Source organism: Sorghum bicolor, chromosome 2 (genome assembly GCF_000003195.3).
Source record: "Sorghum bicolor cultivar BTx623 chromosome 2, Sorghum_bicolor_NCBIv3, whole genome shotgun sequence".
Classification (NCBI taxonomy): Eukaryota; Viridiplantae; Streptophyta; class Magnoliopsida; order Poales; family Poaceae; genus Sorghum; species Sorghum bicolor.
Window position 1 is genome coordinate 67,007,832 of NC_012871.2, and position 27,638 is coordinate 67,035,469.

At 46.3% G+C, this 27,638-nt stretch overlaps 6 protein-coding genes and 1 long non-coding RNA gene across 13 annotated transcripts; 4 read left to right on the top strand and 3 right to left on the bottom strand.

The window, feature by feature from the left end:
- Positions 707-2,939, top strand: LOC110433114. 2 transcript variants are annotated; one of them, XR_002450513.1, is made up of 3 exons: positions 727-1,196; positions 1,332-1,592; positions 1,676-2,159. XR_002450513.1 is itself a non-coding variant. In XM_021454775.1 (2 exons), exons 1-2 carry the CDS (start codon positions 765-767, stop codon positions 2,682-2,684), a joined length of 501 nt encoding a protein of 166 aa, XP_021310450.1. In that variant the 5' UTR covers positions 707-764; the 3' UTR covers positions 2,685-2,939. The 2 variants fall into 2 exon arrangements, 1 of the variants encoding a protein (XP_021310450.1); XM_021454775.1 differs by lacking the exons at positions 1,332-1,592; positions 1,676-2,159 and adding an exon at positions 2,616-2,939 and having other exon boundaries at positions 707-1,196.
- On the top strand, positions 3,250-7,242 carry LOC110432867 (protein PIN-LIKES 7-like). Of its 4 annotated transcripts, none has more exons than XM_021453874.1 (11): positions 3,250-3,694; positions 4,460-4,729; positions 4,820-4,899; positions 5,113-5,237; positions 5,338-5,462; positions 5,579-5,779; positions 5,898-6,014; positions 6,105-6,205; positions 6,296-6,348; positions 6,451-6,636; positions 6,741-7,242. In XM_021453874.1, exons 2-11 carry the CDS (start codon positions 4,595-4,597, stop codon positions 6,863-6,865), a joined length of 1,248 nt encoding a protein of 415 aa, XP_021309549.1. In that variant the 5' UTR covers positions 3,250-3,694; positions 4,460-4,594; the 3' UTR covers positions 6,866-7,242. The 4 variants fall into 4 exon arrangements, with proteins under 4 accessions (XP_021309549.1, XP_021309551.1, XP_021309550.1 ...); XM_021453876.1 differs by having other exon boundaries at positions 4,465-4,729; XM_021453875.1 differs by having other exon boundaries at positions 4,510-4,729.
- Positions 8,006-10,578, top strand: LOC8077237 (F-box/kelch-repeat protein At5g42350). Its single transcript, XM_002460599.2, has one exon. It carries the CDS (start codon positions 8,726-8,728, stop codon positions 10,436-10,438), a length of 1,713 nt encoding a protein of 570 aa, XP_002460644.1. The 5' UTR covers positions 8,006-8,725; the 3' UTR covers positions 10,439-10,578.
- On the bottom strand, positions 11,984-15,854 carry LOC8074189 (pentatricopeptide repeat-containing protein At2g22410, mitochondrial). Of its 2 annotated transcripts, XM_021454992.1 has the most exons (4): positions 13,796-15,854; positions 13,549-13,639; positions 13,167-13,306; positions 11,984-13,027 (listed from the first exon to the last, which is right to left on the bottom strand). In XM_021454992.1, the coding sequence occupies exon 1, from the start codon at positions 15,827-15,829 to the stop codon at positions 13,913-13,915; it is 1,917 nt and encodes a 638-aa protein (XP_021310667.1). In that variant the 5' UTR covers positions 15,830-15,854; the 3' UTR covers positions 11,984-13,027; positions 13,167-13,306; positions 13,549-13,639; positions 13,796-13,912. The 2 variants fall into 2 exon arrangements, with proteins under 2 accessions (XP_021310667.1, XP_002462808.1); XM_002462763.2 differs by lacking the exon at positions 13,549-13,639 and having other exon boundaries at positions 11,987-13,027.
- LOC110433197 lies at positions 15,941-16,625 on the top strand. The gene is made up of 2 exons (XR_002450623.1): positions 15,941-16,067; positions 16,171-16,625. It is a non-coding gene; the product is annotated as an uncharacterized LOC110433197 (long non-coding RNA).
- LOC8077238 (ubiquitin) lies at positions 16,782-18,095 on the bottom strand. Its single transcript, XM_002462764.2, has 3 exons — positions 17,689-18,095; positions 17,485-17,551; positions 16,782-16,997 (listed from the first exon to the last, which is right to left on the bottom strand). Exons 1-3 carry the CDS (start codon positions 18,000-18,002, stop codon positions 16,947-16,949), a joined length of 432 nt encoding a protein of 143 aa, XP_002462809.1. The 5' UTR covers positions 18,003-18,095; the 3' UTR covers positions 16,782-16,946.
- On the bottom strand, positions 23,439-26,985 carry LOC8077239 (phytoene synthase 2, chloroplastic). Of its 2 annotated transcripts, XM_002462765.2 has the most exons (5): positions 25,980-26,457; positions 25,141-25,191; positions 24,345-24,753; positions 24,042-24,234; positions 23,439-23,928 (listed from the first exon to the last, which is right to left on the bottom strand). In XM_002462765.2, the coding sequence occupies exons 1-5, from the start codon at positions 26,455-26,457 to the stop codon at positions 23,734-23,736; spliced, it is 1,326 nt and encodes a 441-aa protein (XP_002462810.1). In that variant the 3' UTR covers positions 23,439-23,733. The 2 variants fall into 2 exon arrangements, with proteins under 2 accessions (XP_002462810.1, XP_021310668.1); XM_021454993.1 differs by lacking the exon at positions 25,141-25,191 and having other exon boundaries at positions 23,481-23,928; positions 25,980-26,985.

Genomic DNA, 27,638 nt, shown 5'->3' on the forward strand with positions numbered 1-27,638 from the left:
GGTAGCTTACAAACGGTACACATACAGGCAGCTCCCAAACAAGTTCCTACCTGGGCATACTGCTCCATCCCAGGCTCACATCCAAACACACCTACACGTTCTTCATGCACACTCCACTTCGATGCTGATAAACACCCCCCCCCCCCCCCCCCCCCCGTTAGTGACACCAATCCCCCGTGAAATCGTGTTTTTTTTTGGAAAAAATAGATAATCTTATGACTAGCGCCTGCGATGGAATAAACAGTCGGATATGCGTATCATCCTGGATTCTTGAATCCTTGATCAATCAGCGGAACGGAGCGCAGCTGCTGTGCTGATAAATCACGTTGAGTCGTTGAGAATTGAGAAATCAACCAACTAGCAGCAGCAGCGCCGCATTGGAGCCACGGGCAACCAGACGTTATGATCGCGTGGCCCCCCTCGCCGGCTCTCCGCCGCGGCTCCATACTTGATTTACCAAATATGGCTTGTTTAGTACATGATTTTTTTTTAATTGGACTATTATATCATTTTTGTTTGTATTTGATAATTATTATTTAATTATAGACTAATTAAATTTAAAAGATTCATCTTGTAAATTTCAGACAAACTTTATAATTAATTATTTTTAATCTATATTTATTGTTTATGCATGCGTCCAAAGATTCGATATGATTTTATAAATTTTTAGAAACAAGCCTTGCTCCACCACTCAGCGCGCGGAAAAAAAGAGAGCCACGAACCAAGGCGAGGATGTCCACAGACCGCAGCTGGATCGGCTTGCCATGCATGCATCCCGCATACCTGCTAATTGCTATTGCTTTCAAGGGATGATTATTACCACCGGTGTGGAGAGACGGGAGAGCCTCGGCCGCTCGCGCGCGGTGATGCAACGACGACGCGCGCGCGCCTGTCGTGTCCTCAACCTGAACCTGAACCTGAACGGGACCGCCGGCGACAACCTAGTATATGGCTGTAGGTATCCTTCTCGTGCCCTCCTGTTCCTGTCCTGCCGCCGGTGCGCCGTCGCATCGATGGGTGCCTGGTGGTGCTCCGTTGGTGATCCGGGTCCCCGCGGCGGCGCGGCGTGTGCACCGGCGCGCCATACCACGAATGTTTTGGGATGCCAGCCACCCGCTTGTCACGTCCAAGATGCGGCAGGCAAAGTGTGGCGCGCCGCAGGTTCACCGAAACTTTTAAAGGCGCCGCATCTTGTGGTGAGATTCCACGCCTTTTCTTCAGTAAAGTTTGTGTGTGGCTTTCTCGTCTGCGCCAATAATTAAGCACCTACTACCTGCTCCGTTTTTTTTTTCCCCTTTTGACGTCGTTGTTGCCTCGGTTGTGGCCGGCAGAGTATGTGCACAGTGCACATCACAGCTGCATATGCCTGGCTCATTCATCAGTCGTCATTCCCAACTGTACGCGTCAGGACCCCCGGTGGTGCAACTTCGTTAGTACGTGCACTGTTCCGGTACCGGAGCGGTGGTAGGTGTTGCATGTTCCCGTACGTCTTGAACGTGGGCTAGTTGTGTGCATCGCTGCTTCCTGGCAGAGATCGAGATGCGATCAAAGATTGTCCCGCCCAGCTGGGCCCAGCCCAGCAGCAAAGACCGGTGAGTCGAGTACATACATATACATGCGTGCATGCATCTCGTGGGTCGTGACACGATGCTTTGTGTTTGCGAGGGCCTCCAAGACCAAGAGTCGTTCACCGGCCGGCTCCACATATGTTCCTCTCAAATCATGTTTACCTTTCCGTTTTATCCGGTTCGTATCATCGTCATCGTGACACATGTCACACGCGTGAAAATCCACTAGCTAAGGCCGGAGAATTCGGTATATATATATATATATATATGGGAACCAACAAAAGGAAAAATACTGGAAGATGCTGGAATTGATAGTACTGTCCACTTGGGAAAACGATAGGCCACCCAGTCTGGCTAATTACAGACTAAAGATAATATCACTTTGAAAGCTTGATAACCAGAATGACACCGGTCGTCAAGTTTAATGACCGTTGCAGAATTTTACTCATTATACACATGCAGTATGCCAGCTCATCATTACACTAGTGTAGCAAGCAAGCTTGGGGTCGGTCCTGTGTTTTAGTGCTATATCTCTCAGAACCCGATCTTCATGTAAAAATGTTTTGTCACTCTTAATACAAAAACGCGCAAGCTTTTTGCATGATCGAGGAAAAAAACAAAGGAATATGAGAAACAAAAGTTCTGTGTAAACTGGCAGTTTGACTCTGAAGAAGCTTTAATTTGTCGTACTACTCCCTCGAAAATCAATGTTAATTTTGACGAGTAACAAAATATATAATATAAAAGAAATATAATATAAAAGTATATTTTATGGTATAACTGATCTAATAATACTAATTTAATATCATAAATTTTGATGGGTTTTTTTTTTCTAAAAATATGATCAAATTTTTTTTAAAAAAAAATGACCTAAGATAATTTTAAACATTTATTTATTCAAAGGACGTACGTATGCACTCATGCATGCATGATGGCTGATGCATCCCCCCAATAGTAATCCAAGCTGGCTGCTGGCCCCTGCTGCACCTCAAGGATCAGATAGCTGAGAAACTAATAAATAGCTTACGGGCTTTGACTGAACACCAGGTTGATGATCTGAGGAAGTTGAACAGAACTACAGAAGCTATAATTTTTCGCTTGACCATCCATCCGTGACCAAGTCAGGACTACTGTAGCCATGTGTATGCCAACCTTTTAGCACAACTATCATTCAAAACACGAACGTGATACGCACGCATCATTACTCCTCCCGGAAGACCGGAGCAAGCTTCAATCGCTGCGTTTGGGAAGGATGACAGATCCATTGACAGTATGATCATCCTAGTCCTAGTCATCGATGGGTCATGATTCAGATGTAAATGTTAGGTTTGCGTTCGCGAATGATACTAATTCGGTACTGGTCTGTGTAAACCAAGTACGATTTGGGTTCTTGTCACATGCACGCACGCATCACACTGTCAGCCTAGACATATCGCTAAGACACGGAGAAGAAGTACGACGCCATACACATACACATACACATGTGCGTTATTTTGAGCTGCAGCCAGCATGGCAGCCCAATCGCGGAATGAGACGGGAGATTAGGATGGCGACAAGCGCACGTAACAGGAAGCAAACAATCAGCGAAACGCTCACAAGTAGTAGGCGAGTAATAATGATATGATATAAATAATTGCTCCTACTAATCAGCAGCAAGCCAAGCAGACGAGATTGAACTGGCCACGGCAACAGAGGGAGAGAGAGAGAGAGCAGAAGGACTTGGACAGGTAACAACACGACGGCGACAGGTGCCGCAGCCGACAGCTGACCGCTGCGTTGGCGCCCGGGTGGATGCGGTGTAGGCGCCATCTCTGCGCTCTTCTCCCCCCGGCGGCTGCGCTAGCCAAGCCTTGCCTGTGCGGCTGTGACTTCTTGGTGGTGCGCCTGCCGTTACTGTGAGTTGAACCCCGGCCGGCCTGGTATATAATGGCCGCATCTCCCGTTCTCCCCTCCCGGACCCCGGCTGGTTCGCAGGATCGGAGCAGATAGACAGACAGAGGGTTCCGTTTCCGTCGTCTCATTGAGTCAGTCAGTCAGCTTCAGCTACAGGTTTCTCTTGTCGTCTCCTGCTTCAATTCCTCACCGACGGCGACGATCGCGCGTTCATACACCAGGCGGTCGGTCAGGTGAGCCTCCCCTCGCCGTCTTGCGCGTTCTTGTTGCCGCCCGAATCATCACAGCTTGCTTTTACTTCTGTTTCTTGCTTGCTTTCTTCCTTTTGGTGTCCGGGCTTTGATTCGCGTCGTATCGGGATCGGGATCTCGGGTACGGTACCGTGGCTGGTTCTCGATGAAGACACTGTCCCAATCATTGGGGGGGGGGGGGGGGGGGGGGATTCAGATTCGCAATACTGTATCTGTATATTGGTTCAGGTCACGCTGATGTATGTTGTATAATATGTCAGCAGTTACTGCCGAAATGCATGCATGATCCAGCTGACTAGCTGAGCAACTGCCATTTTCCTCCTCGCATTTTAAGCTTTATTTATGAATCTCGACTTGTTTGCCAGCACAATTCGCATGCGCAATGCGTCCAAGCAGACATTCCTGAAACTGAGTACAAGAATAGCTGTTGGAAGGGGCACGCAAATTTGAGCCGGCAAAAGCTTTGAATGGACCTGGATTTTCTGCTGTTTCTCCCCATTTCCAGGGATAAATTCTGCCTCTTAATTGCGTTTATTTATTTTTTGAAAACGAAACATGCATGCGGGCCAAGCAATGTGGAGTTGTCCTTTTCAAATTCTCAACTAGAATGTGGTAGAGAGTAGGGAGGGAATCATCATTGTAACGTGGCACAAGTTTAAATTACCAAAACCTCCTGCTTTTTCTCTTCAGATTCTTCCGATCCAGATGCTTATTCCCCCTTTTTTTCCTGATGAATTATTTTACCAGGGTAGATCATCCTGCACAGAATTCGGATAACCTCTTTTCCACGTATTCAGGAGACGTCTGAAATCATCCTTCAGCAAGCGTTTGTCAATCAGGCAGATCAACAAGGGCTTAATAATCCTACTAATTCAGACGAGGATGGGATTCTTCTCATTGTTTCTTGTGGCTTCGATGCCAGTCGTCCAGGTCCTGCTCATAGGTGCCATTGGAGCTTTCCTGGCCTCTGGTTTCAGCAACGTTCTGACGACCAGTGCTCGAAGGGATATGAACAAGGTGAGCTCTGTCAGTTTTCCTCCACACAACCTTTTCACAGCTAGCTTAGTGAACGTTGTCAAAACCTAATCTCAGTTAAATTGCTGACAGGTTGTTTTTACTGTATTCACCCCATGTTTGATGTTCGCCAGCCTCGCGAAGACGGTCACGCTCGCAGACGTCATTTCTTGGTGAGTAGCACGATGAAATTCGTTTGGGGGTGGGGTGGGGGGGGGGGGGGGGGTGGGGGGGCGAAATTCAGATTCGCAATACTAAATCATCATGTTTTTCAGAGCCTCGACGAAGGAAGTAGTACTGAACGCAGTCACTGAAAGTCTGCACTTCTATACTTGTTTCTACTGTTCTAAGTGCCCTAATGAACACACACGCTTTCTGTTCTTCAGGTGGTTTATGCCGGTTAACATAGGGATCACGTTCATTATTGGTGGCACTCTGGGTTGGATAGCATGCAACATCTTGAAGCCACCACAGCACTTTAGGGGATTGATCATGGCCTTCTGCTCAGCAGGTTCAGTTTCGTCAGTGGAAATTCATGTTCCATTCCTCTTCGGCTAGCCTTCATATATGCACAGCAGAAATCAACAAATGGCCTCTACTGACAAATGCAGGGAACCTTGGAAACCTGCTACTGATAATTGTCCCGGCTGTATGCGACGAAGACGGGAGCCCCTTTGGGAAAGATCCAAGCATTTGCCGCTCACGTGGTCTCTCCTACTCGTCCTTGTCCATGGCTGTAAGTTTTCCCTTCTTTTGGATCCATAAAAAGGCCACCTATCTTCTTTGTTTCACAGCTACTTATATACATACACGAGTGTAGTTATTCAGTTTGAGTGATGTTGCATTCGGCAGCTGGGTGGCATTTACATATGGACACACACGTACAGCCTCATGCAGAAGTCAGGCAAGCTGTATCACAAGATGCATTCCAAAAGCATCCAATGCCCAGCCGACAGCGACGAGGAGCATTCATCTGACTACCCTGACGAGGAGGCACCTCTTCCGACGTCAGTTAAGCCTGGCGATCACGAGCACGGGGAAGAAAACCAAATGGTAATCAAGTTTACAACTCTTGACTGCATGCATCGTCGGCCATGGTCGGCCATGTTCGTTTCTTCAGGTGGCGTCTTCAGAGTTCAGACAAACTGACTTGCAAGAAATGGAAATGCAGGAGGCCCCTCTCTTGTCCTGTGAGAGCGAGGTCGCTGACAAGGGGTTCTGGACGAATCTGAAGGACGCTGTCCACCAGTTCATCGAGGAGCTGATGGCGCCACCCACCATATCCGCAGTATGTTTCAGTTTCAGCATTTCGCTTCTCAATTCACACACGTAGTTGGAAGGACCAAATCTGATGATGTGATGCTGCATCCTGGTTCAGATAATTGGGTTTGTTGTTGGCCTGGTCCCATGGCTAAAATCCCTAATCATCGGCGACGGAGCTCCTTTTAAAGTTATACAGGATTCCCTCCAGCTGATGGGGTAAGCACATACTACGAGTATTTCATTTTGTCCAGTGCTGTCTGTCAATACATCTACAGGTTACTCACGGTTTGTTTGTTTCTCTTGCAGTAATGGCGCGATTCCTTGCATCACCCTCATCCTAGGTGGAAACCTGACTCAAGGTGGGTGCTATTTTGACAAGACACAGCGGCGATCCAGCATGTCCACCTGGCCACCCGTGTTCTGTTTCTGTCGTTCTGAAACTGCTCTGAACATGCGTGCAGGGCTTCGGAAGTCGGGGCTGAAGCGTAGGGTGATCGTCACAATCCTGTGCATCCGCTTCGTGCTCCTCCCGCTGATCGGCATCGCCGTCGTCCACGCCGCCTACGGGCTCGGGTTCCTGTCCCGTGACCCTCTGTACCGCTACGTGCTCATGGTGCAGTTCGCCGTGCCTCCGGCGATGAACATCGGTACGCGCTGAAACTCTGAAACCAGTCAATGCATGGCGCTCTGTTTCTGCTATGTCTGTGTGGCGACTTTGTTTCCTGAAACTCGTGTGAATTGTGTGATTCAGGAACCATGGCTCAGCTGTTCGACGTTGGCCAAGAGGAGTGCTCCGTGATCTTCCTCTGGACGTACCTCGTTGCCGCGGTTGCGCTGACGACGTGGTCGACGATCTTCATGTCCATTCTGTCTTGATTGAAGTCGATCGCTGGAATCAATGGACGGTCGCATTTGGGAGCCTGCTGCTGCTCAAAACTTTCAGCTTAGCAAGAGGAAAGGAGGAGGGGGATGATGATGATGGATCACAAGAGTCTGTCGGAGGCTCGGAGCAAAAGCTAGAACTACCTATCTTCTTTAGCAAGTATATATACATAGGCAGTAGAGTATGATCAAATGATCATTTAGGTAATTATTTATTATTTTATTTGTGTTGGGCTGATGGGCTGACCTATTAGTTGGCGATTGGCATAGCTCAAACACAATCTTGGAAAAAGTAGTGAAGGGTTCCATTTTTGTTCCATGTATATTATCTACCTTATAATTCTAAATCACACATTAAAATTTTATCTCCACATTCAAGACATCCACCTTAGCAGCCCAATAACACATACAATGCAAGTTATCAATGTGAGCATACGACACTATCCATAAAATTCAATTTTGCAATTGCCATAGTAACGCACGAGGTATCCTTTTAGTTATCGAAGAGAACTACGATTAATTAATTGTACCTAAATAAATATTTTTTTAAAAAATGTGGGCTTAAATAAAAGTTAGTTTTTTTAGAAACAAAAAACTTGTCTATCCACACTCAGATTATTTACTTGTACCAAAATAAATATTTTTTTTACAAAATGTGTGCTTTTAAAAAAGACTTATTTTTTTTAAAAAAAAACTTGGTGAGAAGGGTTAAAAAACTTGTCTATCCACACTCGGATTAATTACTTGTATCAAAATAAATAAGTTTTTTTTTAAAATGTGTGCTTTTAAAAAAGACTTGTTTTTTAAACAAAAAAAGGAGAAAAAAAGAGTTGGTGAGAAGGTTTTTTTTTTTACGAAATGGTGAGAAGGGTTAAAGGTTCGTACTGAGTCTAGGAAAGAAAGCTGGTCTGTCCACACTTGGGGTGGAAACAGTCTACTTTTTTCTCTCTTAACTTTTACGAAAGTTACCTTCCTATAGCGTTTTTAAAGGCGGTTTTGCTACAGTGGTGGTTTTGCTTTTTATTTTTTTAATTATTCATGTGGAGTCCAACAAAATTGAGTTTTCTCTTTTATGATTTTTTAAATTTACTATGATTGTTTTAAAGATTTAGCCAAAATAAATAAAAAAGAAAAAAAGACAAAACCACCGGCACTATAGCAAAACCACTATTCACTGCAGAAAGTCGTCTTCAAAACCACTTCAAAGAGATAAAATGTATGGTTATAAAAATTAAAAGAGTTGGTTTGCTAGTTTTAAAGTTGCTGGAGGAAAAAAATAGACTCCCGTCTAAAGTTCAAGGAGAAAAATTAGACTTTTCGAGAAGCACAACTTGGGCTACATTCTTGCCCATGAGCAACTGAGGCTCGGCTCGTCCTGCGTAACCCAGGGCCTCAGGCCTCAGCCTTGTCGCTCACCCTTCGCACTGGACCCCATTCAGCGCCCGCGCACACGCGTGCCGGCCCATCGGCTCCCCGCGACAGCGCGTCGCCACATAAGTCCCGTGAATCGCGCGGACGGCAGCCCATTCCATCGACATCGACCGGTTGCCCGTGCCCCGTCCATCCATTCCATCCGCGCGTGGCGTCACCCACCGCCACCCCGCTGCCCTCTCATCGGCGCCTGCGCCTCGTCCGCTTTCCCCAACTCCCACTCCAACCACCACCGCCCAAAATAATCCCGCGTCGCCTCGCCTACCTGTCCCGGCGCGACGCCATGCTCTCTATCTCCTTCCTCGCCAAGCTCCTCGCTATCCTCCTCCAGGGCATCCTCCTCCACCTCCACGCCCCCACCATCCCGTCCTTCGCGCACCACTTCTTCTCCACCTGACGGTCGAACTCACCTCTGCTGCTCCCATGCCGAGAGCTCTGCAGAGATCTGGCAGCAACAGCCTGGCCTCCCTGCTCCGCGCCGAGCCACCGGACGATGTGCTCCCCGACTCGAAGCGGGATGGCCGCCGCCGCATGAGGAGGAGGAGGAGCTGCCTCCGGCTGCCCCTCGGCGCCGCCGGTGGGTGCCGCGTCTGCGCATGCGACGAGATGGACTCCTCCGCCGCGGCCCCGCGCCGGCGCACGCCGGGGAACGACGACGAAGACGAGGATGGCGCGGCGGCAGTGCAGTGCTTCGCCTGGAAGAAGGGTGCCGCCGCCGACGCCGCGGCGCACCGGCCGTCGGGAGCTGGTGCGGGTGAGGTGGTGGTGACGGAGGCGGTCGCGGCCGCGGCGTCCGTGGCGGTGCTCCCGGACGACGTGATGGAGATGGTGCTGTGCCGGCTGCCGCTGGCCTCGCTCCTGGCGGCGCGGTGCGTGTGCAGGCGGTGGAGGGACCTCACCGTCGCGCCGCAGTTCCTGCGGATGCGCCGCGAGGAGGAGCCCGGGCCGCGACGGACGCCCTGGCTGTTCCTGTTCGGGGTGGACGGCGACGTCGGGTGGGGCGCCGCCCCTGCTCCCGCCGTGCACGCGCTCGACGTGGCCGCGCACCGGTGGTGCCGTGTCGGGGCGGACGGGCTCAAGGGGAGGTTCTTGTTCTCCGTCGCCGGCGTCGGGGACGACCTCTACGTCGTCGGTGGCCGGTCCGGTGGCTCGGATGCCATCCACAGCAAGGTGAAGACGCACAAGGGAGTGCTGGTGTTCAGCCCTCTTGTCGGCTCGTGGCGGAAGGCGGCGCCCATGCGGACCCCGCGGTCTCGCCCGGTGCTGGGCGTGTTTGAGATGTCCGCTAGCTGCAGCATTCTCCACACTCGCGCAGAGAAGAATGTCCGGCGCGGCAAGTCTCGGTTCGGTGGCGCCTCCGCTGTGTACGAGGACCCGCACCGGCTCTCCCTCAGGCGCCTCCGGCTCAAGGACATGCTGAACGAGGACACTGATTCCACTGGCCTCGCTTCGTCTCATCATGGCAAATCCGCCGGACAGGAGGGCGAGGACGGCCAACCGAGGCTCGCCATCGTCGCCGTCGGTGGGCGCGGCCGCTGGGATGAGCCACTGGTGTCAGGGGAGATATACGATCCCTTGGTCGACAAGTGGGTTGAGATTGCCGGGTTTCCCACCGACGTCGGGCTGGCCTCCTCCGGCGTGGTCGGTGGCCGGATGTTCTACGTGTACTGCGAGTCCGACACGCTCGTCGCCTACCATCTGGACAAGGGCTCCTGGGTCGTCTTCCAGACGCTGCCCCCGCCTCCGCGGCTCCGCGACTACGCCCCGACGCTGGTGTGCTGCGCGTCGCGGCTGTTCATGCTCTGCGTGTCGTGGTGCGACCGCCACGGGCCGGTGAACCGGAGGGAGAAGGTGGTGCGGAAGCTGTTCGAGCTCGACCTCAGCTCGCTCCAGTGGACCGAGGCGTCGGCGCACCCGGACGCGCCGATGGATCCCCACGCGGCGTTCGCCGTCGGGAAGGACAGGGTCTACGCCGTCGAGATGTTCAGGATCTTCGGCAAGGTGCTCGATTTCGTTACGGCCTGCCGGGTTTCGGACACCGAACAGAAATGGAGCCGGGTTGGCCGGGAAAACGCGGCGACGGAGGCCGACGCCATGTCCTGCAGGCTGAAATCCATGGCTGTCCTGCACTTGTAACTGCTGCTTACTTTTGATTCTTCTCCCTAGTCTGCTTGCACAGATTTGTTGTTTCCATGAACAGACATGATGTTTACACATCACAGCCATTGCATTCTTCATTTATTTGTTGACATAATTACAGTGACGATTCATGCTCATGGTTCCTTTTGTTTTTTTTTGGTATTCAGTGACAGTACAGACTCATATATTCTCAACATATGTATGCAGTACCAACTCATATTTAATTGATGAGCCCTAGTTCTTGTTGCTTGCTTTTTGTCAAGAGCTAAGGCCTTGCATTTTTTTTTAAAAAAAAATGAATACGGTAGTATTTTCATTTGCATTTGAAAAATATTGTTTAATTATGGACTAACTAAGCTTAAAAGATTTGTCTCGTAAATTATAGTCAAACTTAGGGGTGAAAGTGGTGTGGATAATTCTCCGAACCGATCCGATCCGAATCCGAATTTTGAGAATATAGAGAAGAACTTTTAACATCCATGCGGATACGGATACTCCGAATCCGATTATCTGCGGATACGGAGTAGGATATGGAATAGGTAAAATCCGGCGGATACGGATTATCCGATGTTTAAAATAGGATATCCGAAGGTTTCTCTTCCAAGACTAAAGAATTTAGAATTTTAAAAAGTTTGTTAGTTGAGGACTTTTATTTTATGATGTTGTTGTTTAATGTTCTAATTTTTAAATTAAGAAATTTGCTTGATACTATTATTTATTGGCTAATAACTTATTATTTTTTGGTGAAGATATCATGTTAAGTGTTAATTATTAGTGTGAGAGCAGCAACATGAAATGTAATGCAAGATTATTATCTATTGCCTATTCTTGTTCTGTACTAAATAAATTATTCACAAGCATATAATTCTCTATGTATGCATATGTTATTCGACTATTAAAATCCGTCTCCGATCCGTTTCCGCTCCATATCCGTACCAGTTCCGACTACCGAAAAAAACCGTATCCACATCCACATCCGTGCATTATCCGCTCCGTACCGAATCCGACAAAGAAAAGCGGATTAGGATATGGGAAAGACATTATCCGCTCCGATCCGATCCGTTTTCATCCCTAGTCAAACTGTACAATTAATTATTTTTTAATTTATATTTAATGTTTCATGTATATACTGCAAGAGTCGATGTGACAGAAAATCTTAAAAAAATTTGCAAAATTTTTAGGAAGTAAACAAGGCCTAAACTAACCACCTTGAGTGCACTTCTACGCTCCTTAGTTTGTGATGATTGTCAGTCTCATCTCCATGATTATATATCATTAATTCATTCGGTTGGTACAGATCCAGCGAGGTCATGATTTAATTAAGGCATGTGACACATACATTGTGGCTTAATCATCCTGACCATAGATTTAATAGTGGTTGGGCTTTTGAATTGTTCGAGTACGACATGGGATATCAAATGTTGTCGAATTATCCGCTAGGTATTCGTGGGGGCATCCCGGCATGTGTACAGCTTTCTTCATGCCCGTTTCTTCACGGGATTAAGGTTCAACATGTATCCAGCCTAAATGCTTGGCGATGCTACTTTCTCTCTTGTAACATTACTGTTATCCCCTCTTCCGGGGCAGTTTGAAATGAATTTTAGACCTTGTTTGGATGTAGTCGGATTTGCATCAATCCACATGTGTTGGATGGATTGAGTGGAACTTAAACTGTGGATCAAGATGAATCCGACAACATACAAACAAGGCCTTAGGTGTGGAATCCCCCCTACCCCCCAAAACACACACAACTGAAGTCATCATAAGGACACTTACAATGCAGACTCTGTCATAGAGTCTAAAGTTATTTATTACCTCGAACAATGTGGACTTAAAGTCTAAATAAGACTTGGAGTCTTATTTTTGTTACCACTTTCTTCAATAAATATGTTGTCATATCAGCAAAATATTATAAATAATATATAATTAATTGTCTTGGACTCTGTGATAGAGTCTTGCATTGTGAGTGCCCTAAGCAAGCTCTAGGAACATGCTTTATCCACCATCACAACTTTAAAAAAACAAAGCAGTTCCATGATTTCTAAAGTTAAAACAAGAAAAGAAGAAGAGCAAAGCAACCTCACCAAGCATCAATATATTCCCATTAGCCGGAACCAAATCATCTAGCCATGGACTTGCAGACAGCATCACAAGAAATGTGTACCAACCAGTAGGCCACTGATCCAGATCGGCGAAGTGATGCTGCCACGTGCTGTTGGCATCCTGGAGTGACTCGAGAACCCTCGGTTAGCCAATAGTGCTTGCGTTGTGCCGATGGCAAATCACTACTTTTCGGCGCTTAATAATAACTGCCAAACCACAACGCATAGTGGCCCCATGGGCACAACTGCCTTCAACTGGCAAGCGGCAAACTGCAGGCCCCCACTTACTTGAGTACTTGACTAATGCACTGTAATGTACTCACGGTGCACAATTAAGAGAAGCACGTGGCAGGCATCACGAACTGGTTAATGCGGGCACGGATCCATCCCACCTCATCTTGCGGTTCAGTTAAACCAACCAATCTTTGCTCTGCTTTTACATCTGGATTCTGGAGTCAGCGCCTCTTACCATGGTATACTCAATCTGGCCCAGAGATAGAGGAACAAGAAAAATGTATGTCAGCATGTAGCTCTGTTTCTAAAAAGCTAATAGGTAATCTTCTTTCAGAAAAAAAAAGCTAGTAGTTAAGATAGTTGCCTTGTTGACAACTCGAAAGGGTGACCTGTGAACGTGTGCTGAGATCTTGTTGCCGAGCTTTAGTCTCTCTCTCCACATATATTGTTGAAACATCAGAGTCACAGGAGATAGTGACAGCTGAATTTGTGGGCTTGGGTGAGTGGCTTGCCCAGCGAACCATGACATCTACAGAAAACCAGAAACACAACCAGTTAGCAAGACAAATCAAGGGTCACATTACATGGTCAATACGGAAAACTGAAGAGGACACCTTATTTCTGAAACTTTTAAAAAAGGTCGTCTTTTCAGTATTTTCTATGTAGATGGACTTTGTAACTTAAATTATACATCCACACTGATTTTCTTCATGGATCTGATGAACCTGGACGCTCTTTAACAAATGTGCTTAGTCAGTCAGCACTACCTACCCTCAGGCTTCAACAGGAGGTGTGCTTGGCAATGAACATTACTCCCTCCAAACTCAAAATACACGTCACTGCCCTCATTTATTATACAACACTGGAAAGAGATGTGTCATTTATTTGGCAAGTGAGAAAGGAGGAAGGGCGGGGGGGGGGGGGGGGGGGGGGGGGTGGCTATAAGTTCTAGATGACCTGTATTTTGAAAGAAATTGTGGAAGCTGAAACAGAATGCATTTTGAATAAGAGGGAGTACCTTGTAAAACAATGTGCCAGCCACATCCATCTTCATTTTGTATAGTACGATTACCTGACTCAAAAATGTTATGAACTTGTACTAACTGATCCTGAAAAGAATCCCAAATACATTCCTTCACTCAACCACACATAGCTCTTCTGGATGCACAGCCAAGAGATGCAAAGAAATCAAGTGATATGACAGCTGATCAACTACTGCATAAATCTCGCTTGACCTTTCATGTCTAATGTCTTCCACTCCAAATTCATGGATGCTGTTGTTTATTTCAATTGAACTAACACCCATATCCTTTCTCGTTCCCCACTCTTTCATTAACTTCCTGAGCCTTTTCATGTCTTCCCACTGGTGAGTTTCGTATAACAAGTTTGAAATTAGAACAAACAGACCTCCACTGATGCCCTCCAGTTCAAGCAATTGCTTGATCACTTGCCTGCCAATCTTGACATTCCCATGGATTCTGCAGGCCCCCAGCAATGCACCCCAGACCACAACATCAGGCTTCATTGGCATCTCTTTTATTAAGCAAACAGCCTTTTCAAGATGGCCACGTCGGCCAAGAAGGTCAACCATGCAAGCATAGTGCTCAACTTCATGCTTAACATTGTAAACATGTCTCATAGATTCAAAGTAATGCTGTCCAGTTTCTAGTAGACCCCCATGACTGCATGCAGAAAGAAGGGCCACAAAGGTAATCCCATCTGGTGCAAAGGAGTCTGTTACCATTGATCTGAAGAACGTGATTGTGTCCAATGCACGACCATGCATTGCCAGCCCTCCAATAATAACATTCCAAGAAACTACATTTCTATTGCACATTTCACTGAACAGGCTGATTGCTGTGTCTACCTGACCACATTTTGCATACATGTCCAGAAGTGAATTAACTAGAGAGACATCAGGATTATAGATATTGTCTCTAATATAGAGGTGTACCATCTTCCCTACAGTCAAGTCGCCAATTCGCCCAGAAGCAGAGAGGACAGCCACTAAGGTAATCTCATCGGGAGCAAGACCCTGGGATTGCATTTGGTTATAAAGATCCAAAGCTTCATGGCATTGGCCACGTTGAACATAGCAAGAGATCATGGCATTCCATGAGACTATGTTCCTCTCTGGCATGTGGTCAAACCAGCATCTTGCAGCATTAACTGAGCCATGCTTTGTCTGAGCGCAAAGCATGGACGTCCATGAAACGACACTCTTGATGGGCATCATTTCAAAGCATCTACGAGCCATCCACAGATCCCCGCACTTACCATACATGTCCACCAAAGCGCTTTCAAGAATCAGATCAACCCGAGACCCACTAACCAGCATACGACAATGCACAAGGCGACCAATTTCAAGGTTCCCCTCTTGTGAGCAGGCGATGAGCAGGCTGACCAACGTGAACTCATCTTCCAAGAACCCTTGGCGCCTCATCTCTCCGAACAAGGAGCACACCTCTCTAGTATCACCCGCCTGCGCGTACCCACCAATCATCGAGTTCCACGACACAACATTCCTGTCCACCATCTCATCAAAGAACCGCCTAGAGTCCCCCAGAGATCCAGCCGACGCGTAGGAATGCAGAAGCGCGTTTCCCACAAACACCTGCCCCACAAGGCCAAGCCTCAGAGCGACGCCGTGGACGGCCAGAGCATGCTCCCGTGCCTGCGCTATCGTGCACGCCTTGACGACGAACGGCAGCGTGAACTCGTTGGGCAGGATCCCTCGCCTGAGCATGCCGCGGTGGAGGCGTAGTGCCTCCCGCGGGCAGCTGCTGTTGCAGTAGGCTCTGATGATGGTATTGTACATGACCCTGTCCGGGCCAGGAATTCCGTCGAACAGACGGCGCGCGTGGCAGAGGACGCCATGTCCGGCCTTTGCAAGAGCGCAGTAGGAGGCGAGGAGGAGATCGGATGCGGCGGACAAGGATCCGTGGACGAGGAGGTGGGCGTGGAGCTGGTTGAGGCGCTGGATGGAGCGGCACTGGCGCAGCAGCTTCTGCAGGGACGGGAGATGGTGGCCGGCGCGCGCGGGCGTAAGCATCGAAAGGCGAGGAGAAGCGCCGAGCAGTTTGCGTTTGTGAGGTGTTGGGGAAACGCCCAGCCCATGGGCCGCGAATGATTCTTACTGGACCGTGGACCAACTGCCTTACATAGCCGGCAAGGCGGCAAGTGTCTCTCTGTGGCAAACGCCAAGCAGCACAGCAGTGGTGGAGCTGGAGCAGCATGAGGCTGTTCGGGAAGCACGTGTTCCCGAGGCAGATCGTCCTGTTCGCCGCAGGGTAGGTGCCTCCCCCGTCGTTCTCGTTCGATTTTCTCCTCAATTGCAGCAGGACGGCGGCGGCGGTGTCATCGCTGAGGATTGCATGCTCGGTTGAAGTGCAGGCTGGTGTTCTTCGGGGCGACGACGTACGACGTGCACCGGTCCATCAAGAACAACGAGCAGCCGCCGACCAGGGAGCAGATGGAGGCGCTCCAGGACTACATCAACTCCAAGAAGCAGTGAGGCCGGTAAAGAAAAAGATCCGTGCTTGATGGTTGATGCGGAGCTCATATATATTGCTATAGGTGTGTATGCTTAGAAAGGGGCTGAAAACAAGTGGGTGCGTGCTATGTGTTCGACGATATTTCTACGAGGACTTCCTTCCTATGGGTGTGTATGCTTAGAAAGGGGCTCAAAACAAGTGGGTGCGTGCTCTGTGTTCGACGATATTTCCATGAGGACTTCTGGATCGTGTATAATAATAATAATAAATCAGTAAATGGCTGTGTAATTGTATAATTGTAAATCAGTAAATATAAATCAGTAAATGGCTATGTAATTAGGCATGTTTCTAGGATCCTCCTTCCCCTTGTTATAGCTTGATGCGATCACCGGGCGTGTTTGGCTCTCTTCTGAGAAAGCTGCGTGGTACCGCAGCGAAGCACTACACTACCGCAGTGAAGCACTACACCATGATATTGTGCCATATATACATGTAGATATATCTCACTTATAACCAATGAATATAACAATAATAGTAATAATAATTTATATAAAAACATCTTATTAACCAAGAGTAGCACACTTTCTCCTACCACAACTTTATTCATAAAAAGCAAAGGAAAGTAAAATAGCATCCCAAAATTCCTAACTGATGCATGACAAGGCTCTCCAACGCTCATTTATTTGTTCCACCAATCTTAGACATGAACCTCTTCTTTGACCTCAGCTGAAAAAATCAGGAGGGCACAAATTAGATCAAAGAATGACCAAACGTGCTGACAGCAATTGAAGTATATAACTGCAGATCTAGCGTGCGGATCTCAATTAAAAGTTTATCTTTCTATACATAATATACGATGACTGGAAAAGCCAAATAAAAAATGCGATCACCTAAACACATGCAACAACAATGTTGCCTAATTATACGGACGAAAGAGCAAAAGTACACTTGAATGACCCGGAAATGTGACCAATTATTCCCACGAGTAAATCTGAAAGCATGATTTCTCGCAGCAGCGATGCAAATGCAACAACCTTGACAGTAATTATTTTGAAACAAAATATTGTATATGAGACTGAACAAAACATGGACAACATTAACATCAACCAACAATGAGCATGAAAGATGATAGTCTATAACGATCGGAGTGGTATATAACAAATAAAATTATTGGATGTGTATGAACAAGTAAAACAGATGATCTGATTCTCACCGCGTTGGTGTGGCCACACTTCTTCTTGCGGCAGTTGGTTGCCCTGGGCGGAAGCCGTGCATAGCACCTGCAGGACAAGACGGACGGATCAAAGTTAGGGATCGTATGCGCAGAGCTTGGATCATCAGTTCTTGCATCGAACGAAAAACTAATAAAGGAAATAGCTAGCTCGATCGGCTGGCGTAGATATATATATATACGTACTTGCGGCAGACCATCTTGTTCTCGTTGTACTTCTGCGCGAGCTCGCGGAGGCTGGGCGAGATGGTCGTGGGGTAGCCGCCCCTGCTGCCGCCGCGGAGGCGCAGCACCAGGTGCAGCGTCGACTCCTTCTGGATGTTGTAGTCGGCCAGGGTGCGGCCGTCGTCCAGCTGCTTCCCGGCGAAGATGAGCCGCTGCTGGTCCGGCGGGATGCCTTCCTTGTCCTGGATCTTCGCCTTCACGTTGTCGATGGTGTCGCTGCTCTCCACCTCCAGCGTGATCGTCTTCCCCGTCAGCGTCTTCACGAAGATCTGCATCTTTAATTTGCTGCCCACGTCGATCGCGTCGTCTCACCCTCCGCTCCTATCGGTTTCGTACGTGGTGGTACGAGGTTATGCAATCCCCCAGCTATGGACGGAAGGAGTACGTGCTCTCTCCCCGCTTTATATAGGGAGGAGGAGGAGGTGACTTGCCGGCTGCGAAACCTGCCAGAAGGGGATTCCGCGGACAGGAGTGTACGTGACTCCTACGAAACTGATGGAGATTTTTTTTTGTTTGTGCTTTTCAAAATTATTAATACTAATGAGTACTACCCGCGTACTAGCTAGTCGTCCCAATATGTCAAGCCTCGAGAATCAGAGGCCCAAGATCTAGTTTGGGCGGATCCTATAGACAAAAACGAATCAGATACGGACGGATATTATCGATATCATATTTATTTTTATAGTTTTGGTTGGATTCGGATTTGAATACGGATAATATTAATTATATCGGATAAGATACGATTAGATGTTGATATCATAAATATATGATTTAAGTATTTGGATACAGATACAATATTCAGACTCGGATACAAACAGATCTAAACCTCTCTAAACGAATTCGGTCTCAAATACGGTCGAAAAATATCTGTACCGTTTTCATAGCTGGATACACGGAAGAAGCTCTTTTTTGTTGACACAATTACATTTGGGGCTCTTATGTTCTTCCAAATTTTATTTAACTTTGTGATTTTCCTCTTCTATTTCAAAACGAAAGCAGAGTTTACCTCTATGTACCATTTAGGCCTTGTTTAGTTCACCCTAAAATCCAAACAACTTTTTAAGATTTCTCATCACATCGAATCTTGCGACACATGCATAGAACATTAAATATAGATAAAAATAACTAATTATATAGTTTGCTTGAAATTTACGAGATGATTTTTTTGAGTCTAATTAATCTATAGTTGAATAATAATTGCCAAATACAAATAAAATTGCTACAGTTTCAAAATCCAAAAAAATGAATCTAAACAAGGCCTTAGACGAGTTAACATTGTAAGTTCAACTAAAAAAATACTTCTTTTCTCATGTGAATTTGCCCCTATGTTTTTTAGTATACTATGTAACTTTAACATGTATTTTGACATTAAATATTTAGATAACATTTAAATGAAATTTATATAAAAATTGCAAAATTTTTAATTTTAAGCAATGTTTAGAAAGTTGAACATGCTTAATTACTCATTAGCTAAAACTAAGAGGGTTGGTTAAGGACAAGGGTTATTATCATCTTTTGATTTTTTTTTCATTTTTTCTTTAGTTTTTTATTTGGCATTAATCTAATAGGATCAAGAACAGGGGGATAGTGACTTCGGATTCAAAAATCGAGGATAAAAAAATCACAAAGTTCAAAAACGATTGCCCTTCGGAATACACAATTCCACTACAGCGGTCGTTCATTTAAAATGAACTCAGCGAACGATTTAACTCCGACAAAGTATAGGAGCGATCCGCTGATTTCATGCTGACGTCACTTTTAAAAAGCGAAATATTTATTTAAATTTGCTATAGCTTTTAAACGGTTTATCCATTTTCAATTCTATTTGCACCGGTGTTTTCTGCGCGACGAGACAAACAAAACTAGATCCCACTTATATATGTTTTGAAAAACTTTGTTTTAATATAATTTATCTGTACTAAGTACTTATAACATATAAGTTATAACTATAACTTAGTTGCACAAGTTATACGAAAAAGTTATGTACATAAATTGTGTTTTATAACTTTTGTGTTTCTAAATTGTAGTATAAGTTATAAGTTAACTCTTTCCCTTGTGCGTTAATAACTTTTTATGTTTGCACTGGCACAAGCTATATGTTTAATTTATTCTTTTGTGTTTAATAACTTGTGTACATAGGTAGTTCTATATAACTTGTCTACATAAGTTACTATGATAAGTTATTTCATATAACTTTTGTACTCAACTAATGTGTTATAAGTTAGTACACATAAATTGCTACTAAAATACTTTTTTTTTAAATAAATGCAATTAGGGTCTATTTTTATTCGTCTCGTCGCATAGAACACAACGGTATTGTTCCTTTATGTTTAATAACTCTTTGTAAATAAGTTGTGTTTTGATAACTCTTGAGTTTAAGTTTTTCACATAACTTATATGTTATAAGTTATATATTATAAGTTAGTACGCATAAATTATTACTAGAAAAAAATCTTCGAAATATATACAAGTGGGATCTAGTTTTATTCATCTTATCACGTAGGACACACCGGTGCAGACGGAATTAAAAATAAATGTACCATTCAAAAGTTATAGTAATTTAAAATAAATATTTTTTTTCTCTGTATGCGTCAGCGCCGATATCAGCCTACGAGGGATGATGGTGTGTGGAGCGGAGAACCCAAAAGATAATGAAGCACACCCACGCCGTTCAAAATAGGTAAAGGTGGAATTAGTTTTTTTTTCTAAAAACGGAAATAAAAGTATGTCGGAAATTTGATCGCCAGGATCCATTTCAATGAACGTTCGCTATTTAGTCTCGTCGTTCAGAATAGAGGCAAGAACACTAATCTCCCTTTTATTTACAACCTATCTTAACACTTAATCCATTGAGAACCTTAACATTTTAGGCAAATTGGAATGTAGATCTTGTCATGGCATTGTATTGCATTTGCATGTCTTCTCTTTTTGGTCCATGTATTTTTGAAATGGACATAGTATATTTTTGCCCTCGCAGCATCTGTATTATGGGCCGCACGTTTAGGCCCCATCCAACAACTGTTTGGGCCAACTAATTGGGTCACATGTCCTTTGTGTTTCATTTTCTTGGGCCGGCACTAACGTAACGTCCCCGGCCCAGAAGTTTTCTTCTCAGCTAGACAGAGAAACAATTCTTTTTCTCAACGCAAAAAAATAATCTATATAGAGGCAAAATTTCAGTCTGTTTTTTTTTCTTCTGCATCAGTCTATTTCCGCGTACATCTCCTCGGTGAAAAAAGGCCGGCTGTCCGTTTAACGCCCGCACGATGTCTTAAACGAACCGGGACAATCTCGTACAGCACGGCATCCCCAGCTCGTCCGCGCGGATGCGCGCCTGCCTGGTGGCAGGGCTGCTGCGCCTGTCCCGCATGTGGCCTTGGTAAGCCAAAATATCATCTAATACTGCACTCAGGACCATGAAATACTGAACAATACTGAAACGCGGATACTGAACGATACTGAATTTTGCTCAGTATAACAGTTCGATGTAGAATAGTATTCTTCACCTAGGGTGTAGAATAGCAATATATATGTATGTATATATATATAGTAATTCATAGAAAAATCTAAAATTACAAAACAAATTTTGTTCAACTCCACATGTGTAGATCTATGCAGTAAACAAAAAATATCACAAATTTTATTATATTTTGTTTGCTGGAGATGCTTGTATATACTTTTTAGTATAAAATTGATCAGCTGGAAATTGATAATAAATCATAGAAAAATCTAAAAATTACAAAACAAATTTTTTTCAGCTCCATATATATAGATCCATGCACTAAACAAAAAATATCATAAATTTTAGTATATTTATTTTTTGTTGAAGATGCTTGTCTATGCTTAGTGTAAAATTGAAATTGTAGTTATCTTGCTCCAATTATTATAAAAATTTTATGGTAGTCTATTTAATGTGATGCTTGATTTGTGATAAAAGTTTTAGCACCATTTCTACGTATCTCACTATTTTACTAATTTATCTAAATGTATGCTTGAGGATGCTTACACTACCTTTGCACGATATGTTGTTATGTTATATGAACACTTGATAAGCCCATATATTCATAATTACATACATTTAACTGATATATCATATTTCATAGGAATCCTAACCTAAATAAAAAAAGCTACCAACAAACTTCTCATATTTTAATATAATACTAAGGTATATTAAGAGGTAATATTAGAGTAAGATAAGGTTTGTCTAATCTCTATTATTATTATTACTAAATAAATATATCTCCAAGCTGTATATTGTTGTAAATATTAACTATCTAATACCATAGATGTCATGGTTATCAATAAAATAAATTACAGACTTTAATGTTATAAAAAAGATAAATATAAATAGATATGTAACATTATATCATCACTTTCTATGATCATTTAATATTTTTCTCCCGTTGCAACGCACGGGCATATTTACTAGTAATAATAATGAATCAAATCTGGACATGGAAACCCACTCTGCCTCAGGGTTCAGATGTGCGTTGCTCTGCGTCTGCCTACTGGTACACACGAGGAGATTACTATATGCTGCTTCTAATAAAATCTTATTTAGAAGCAGCTGGTCTGGTACTCTGGTATCACATGGTCCGTTGTTCCCAGTTACCACCAACATTGCGTGATGTGTTGCCATCGATCCCCCAAAAAAATTGCGTGATGTGTGGACATGAAAACACGTAGGTCAACTAGAGTAGCAGGGGCTGCAGAAGGCATATAGCGTATCAGCCGTCCCTTCCACAGGTTCCCCTCTCTAAAATATTTTCGGCAACGAGGAATGGAAGGCCAGCAGCATTCCTGCAATTCCTACAGCCAATGCTGCTGCTGTACACAAACAGGCTTCCTCCTGCCCGGTGCCCGGGCCATATATTCCTTGACCTTCCTACATTCCTACCTACGAAACACAATGCTCGCCCGACGTCGATTTGCGAGACTCTGACCATACACTCACAGTCAACAGATTGGCATATTGTTAGATAACGTAAAATAAAGCATGAAAAGGATCCGGTTACTTTCAACCACACAAGCATAAACAATCTCCGGTTTCCTCTGGGACAAAAGAGTACGCATCCGGGCACTTACTAGCAAACTCTCTTGTCTGTCTGTCTGTCCTGTGCTGAATAAACTACGAGCCTGCTGGGACTGGGAGAAAGAAGCACGCAAAGGTTATCTCAAGATCCGTCTGAGCTGATGATTCAAACCTGCGACGTGGCATTTCACTGGAATTTTGGGCTAAATAAGTACACTTATATTTCAACAGGATCTTGTAGACACGGACTGATGAGCAGAAAACTCTCCTTGTGAATTGCAGTTACTTGGAAGTTGCAACACCTGGATTTAGTAATACTATGCATGATTTGATGAGCTCATGCTACGATCCTTCGGAGTTGAGAGTGGCAAATGGTGCCATCTGTGGTAAGGCCATCAGGAATTTGAATTTTTCTTTGGGTACCAAACCTTACACCTCTACTACTAAAGACGGTGTTACTATTTTCTTTGTCCAGAGTTATTTAGATCCATTTTCTGTATTCAGCAGGTAGCACACTCATGCCTTGTTTGGATGCACATGTATTCATCTCAATCCACATGCGTTGAAGTGAAACTAAACTAAGATTCATTCCAATCCACTCCAATACATATAGAATTATAGATTGAAGTTGATACTCATGAATCTAAATAAGGTCTATAGTGAGGAAGCAGCGAGTGAGTGGTCCAACATTATTAATTAGGCCAATCAAGGCAGCTCTGTATGCAAGAACTAAGAAGGTCACCCACTACTCATCTTATTTCATTTTTACTTCACAGATGTTTTTAGTATACATATCTATGTGATATATCCAGTGCTTTTTGTAATACATGGCAAAACTCCGAGTACAAGAAATCTGCGCCACCACCACCACCACCACCACTACATGCCAACCATGTACTACTATTGATGTATGTAGCCTGACCAGAAATTTGTACATCATTCACTGCTATGTACCGAACGCGACAGAGACCGTTCTATGTTAGGCTGGAGTGGTGTCTCTGTCTCTCAGCCTGAGAAGAAGAGGGGGGAACCAGTGATCTCAGGTACGCCTTGGGCAGCGCCATCAGCTTCTTCGTCTTTGGAACGTAGGCCCTCCTGGTGAAGTTGTTGTAGTCGTTGGCCTCGATCTCGTCCAGGATCTGCCGGTACAGGAGCAGAGAAGCCCACACCTGAAGATAATTAACAGCAGTTGCAGCATGCAGGCTGTTAAATCATCTGTTTGTGTGTGATGCCGAAGAAATGGCCAGGCAAATAAAGATGGTGATTTGTGTGCATGTCTCACCGGCCATCGGCTCTCCTGATTGAGCTCGGTGGCGCCTTCCTCGGCCTGCCTGAAGAAGGCTCTGGCCCTCGTGATCTGGCCCCTCATGAAGCTCCTCCACTCGTCGGTGACCCGGCCGTCCAAGATGTCGGCGTCGGAGAGCCCCGCCATCTCCAGCTCGTCCTGTGGGAGATAGATCCTTCCCCTTCTGGCGCTGTTATTTGTTGGCACACGTGAAGCGCACGCATGTAAGTATATATATATTGTAGGCAAGCAATATGGGCGAGGACGGACGCTGATCGACATTGGAGAAAGATGACGTACTCCTCGCCGACGTCCCTGAGGATGTTGGTGAGCTGGTTGGCCAGGCCCAGCGCCAGCGCCCCCTTGTAGACCGTCTCGGTGGCCGCCCTGGAGTCCGGCGAGATGCCCATCACCGGGACGCTCATCAGCCCCACGGTGCCGGCCACGTAGTAGCAGTAGAGGTACAGCTCGTCGAAGCTCCGGTACCGGGACTTCTTCAGGTCCATGCGCATCCCCTCGATCATGTCCCTGAACGGCTGTATGTCGACGGGGAAGTTGGCGACGGTGTCGGACAGGGCGGCGTCGAGCATGTCGTACGGCCGGCCGGCGAAGATGTCCTCCAGCCGCGACTCCCACCGGTCCAGCGCCACCGCCGAGATGTGGGACGCGTTGGGCCCGTCGACCAGCTCGTCCGTTCTCCTGCACCACACTGAACACGCGCGCACAGCCACGTCAGCCATCGATCACTCTCATACCTTCCCTACTAGTCAATCATCAAGGAAAAATCACCGTGCTGGTGCATAAACTAATCTAGCTCATCAGAGTGTAAAGATTTTATTACACGGCATGCTTAGCCATGGTTTACAGTTTACACGTTTCCACGGCAATGGTATGAACTGGATTTTGGGTGACAGCATCAGCAAGTATCGTTTCTGCATGTCCTATGCTGCAACAAGTCAATAAGTCGTCTAATGACGGCGGTTACAGTTTTTACCATTCAGAGAAAACGAAAAGAAACTTTGCGCCGACTGTCAAGGTGCCAACTGCAGCCGGTACAAGAAACAGGGACATGTGGGGCTTGGTCTGCTTTGCTTACCGTATATTGCCCAGATTGCCCTCCTCCTCTCCGGTGTCATCAGCTGCGTCGCTGCAACAGAAGAACAGCGGCATCTCATCAGATCAGTGATCAGGCACATGCATGTGCGCACTGATTGTCGAAGCTGACTGGTCGTTATTCGGTATGTGCATGTGGTGGCCACAACTACAACTACTGGCAGAATAGTATTGATCCTGATGTAGTATGATTATCATCTCAATGCATGTGTCCAAGATCGTGTTCATACTCATGTGGAAAGTCACCCCTACTTTTCATGAGCATGCTGTCATTTTTTCTTACAATCATTGTCATAGTTAATCAAATTAAGTATACTAGCCGATTCAGTAAGCAAATTGGAAAGACAGGTGTTGGACTTGGACAGTCATTTCAGGCTCCTACCAAGGATATTTTTCATCCTTTGCCTATTGTACTTTTAGGACAAAAGGTTTGTTTTTTTTTACTTTGTTTAAACAGCTTGCAAGGAAAACACACTAGTACTTGTGACACATGCATGTGCCTCGATCACGGCAAAACCTTTGTGGCTAATGCCGATGCTTTAGGCCTTGTTTAGTTCGTGCATGGAATTTTTATTTGACAAATATTGTCTAATCATAAAGTAAGTAGGCTTAAAAGATTCGTCTCGCGATTTACAGATAAACTGTGCAATTAGTTTGTATTTTTATCTATATTTAATATTTCATGTATGTGCCGTAAGATTCGATGTGACAAGTAATCTTGAAAATTTTTTGGTTTTTGATGGAACGAAACAAGGCCTTAGTCATTAAACTAGACTGTATTCAGATGAACAAGAACACAGCGGGAATTTCGATCTCGTTTACCCAAGTAGAATGTCTTGGCGTACTCCTGGCAGACCTCCCCGCAGCGGTGGAAGGCCGCCTTGAGCCCGCCGTCCATGGGCACGGGCTCGATCCGCGCCGTCCTCGGCGCCGCGGCCGCGAGCGCCGCCTGCTTGAGCACGACCTCCTGCACCCTCTGCTCGGACGGCACGGCGAGCGCGTCGCCCCCGGGCGCCGGCGCCTCCACATGGAAGCTCGGCAGCAGCAGCGAAGGGGCGGAGCCGGGGGCGTGCGCGGCGCCGCCCCACGCCTCGGCCTCGAGGCAGCCAATGGTGTTGGAGCCCGCGGCGCGCACGGAGCACGGCGCCACGCCGCGGCCTCCTCGCCGCTGCCTCCCGTGCCTAGCCGAGAACGTCGCCGTGCGGGCCGGCGCGTCCGCGGACCGCTGGCCGTGCTGCCGCCGCCGCCAACGAGCCGCGCACGCCGGCGACTGCTTCACCGCATGGCTGGTGGACATCATGGTTGGCTGACACGCGGCGACGGCGTACGTGCTCGGTCGCAGTCGCAGTGGAGAGACGCAGATGGGGGATATATGGATCGGAAGCTGGTGGCCAGACCGAGCTATATAGAGAGGGATCGGGAGAGCAGAGGGTGGGCGGGGGCTGGAGGTGAGAGGTGACAGACCAGAGTGAGGCCAGCAGGCGACAAGTCTCGCGTTAGTTTTGTCCGTTGCCCCTGCAGGACACTGGCCGAGGACTAGAAAAACAAAACCTAGCCCTCTCTCCTGTGGCAGGTGACCGGCCACTGGTTTTCGGATTCCAAACCGCGAGTTCCAACGCGGCGAGATGGCAGCTAGAGCCGGACTTGCTCGTGGCGGCTCCTGTGTTGGCCGTGCGCGGGGAGGAGTGGAGGACACCCCGAACCCACGAGCCTCTACTCTCTAGCTAGGCGAGAGCGAGGAGCAGTGGGATGCACACGCGACGGCCGGCCACAGCTGACAGCTGCATGCACTGAAGGTCTGAAGCTCTTGCTCTTGCTACTCCACGCCCACGGCATGGTGGCCCTTTTGTAACGCGGAATTGCGGAGCCGCGCGAGGCCAGGTGGCGGGCGTTGGCAGGGGGGTGTTCCTGACCAGGAGGAGGACGCTATTCGCTCTCACTGTCCGTGGTTCGTGAAAGGGGCAGGTGAGGCATTTCGCCCGGCACTAGCAGGAGCAGGGCGTTTCGCAGCCAGACGCGCGTGGAAAGGTTCAGATGTTGTCCTGGTGGAGATGGCAACTCCGTTTTCGTATGTTGGCACATGACTTGTGTCATTGTGTCATGTGCTGTGGTCAGTCACACGCTTATCTGGCGAAACCATGCTACTCCAGCCTCTCTCCTGTACTAGAGAGCAAGCATCACAAAAGCATTCTGCTAAAGCAGTGCGTAATACAGTACTAGTACTTACTTAGTCTCCTAGGCCTTGTTTAGTTCCTAGAAAATTTTGCAAAATTTTTCACATTCCCCGTCACATCGAATTTTTAAACGCATGCATGAAGTATTAAATATAGACGAAAATAAAAACTAATTGCACAGTTTGGTCGAAATCGACGAAACGAATCTTTTGAGCCTAGTTAGTCCATGATTGGACAATATTTGTCAAATACAAACGAAAGTGATACAGTGTCGATTTTGCAAAATTTTTCGGAACTAAACAAGGCC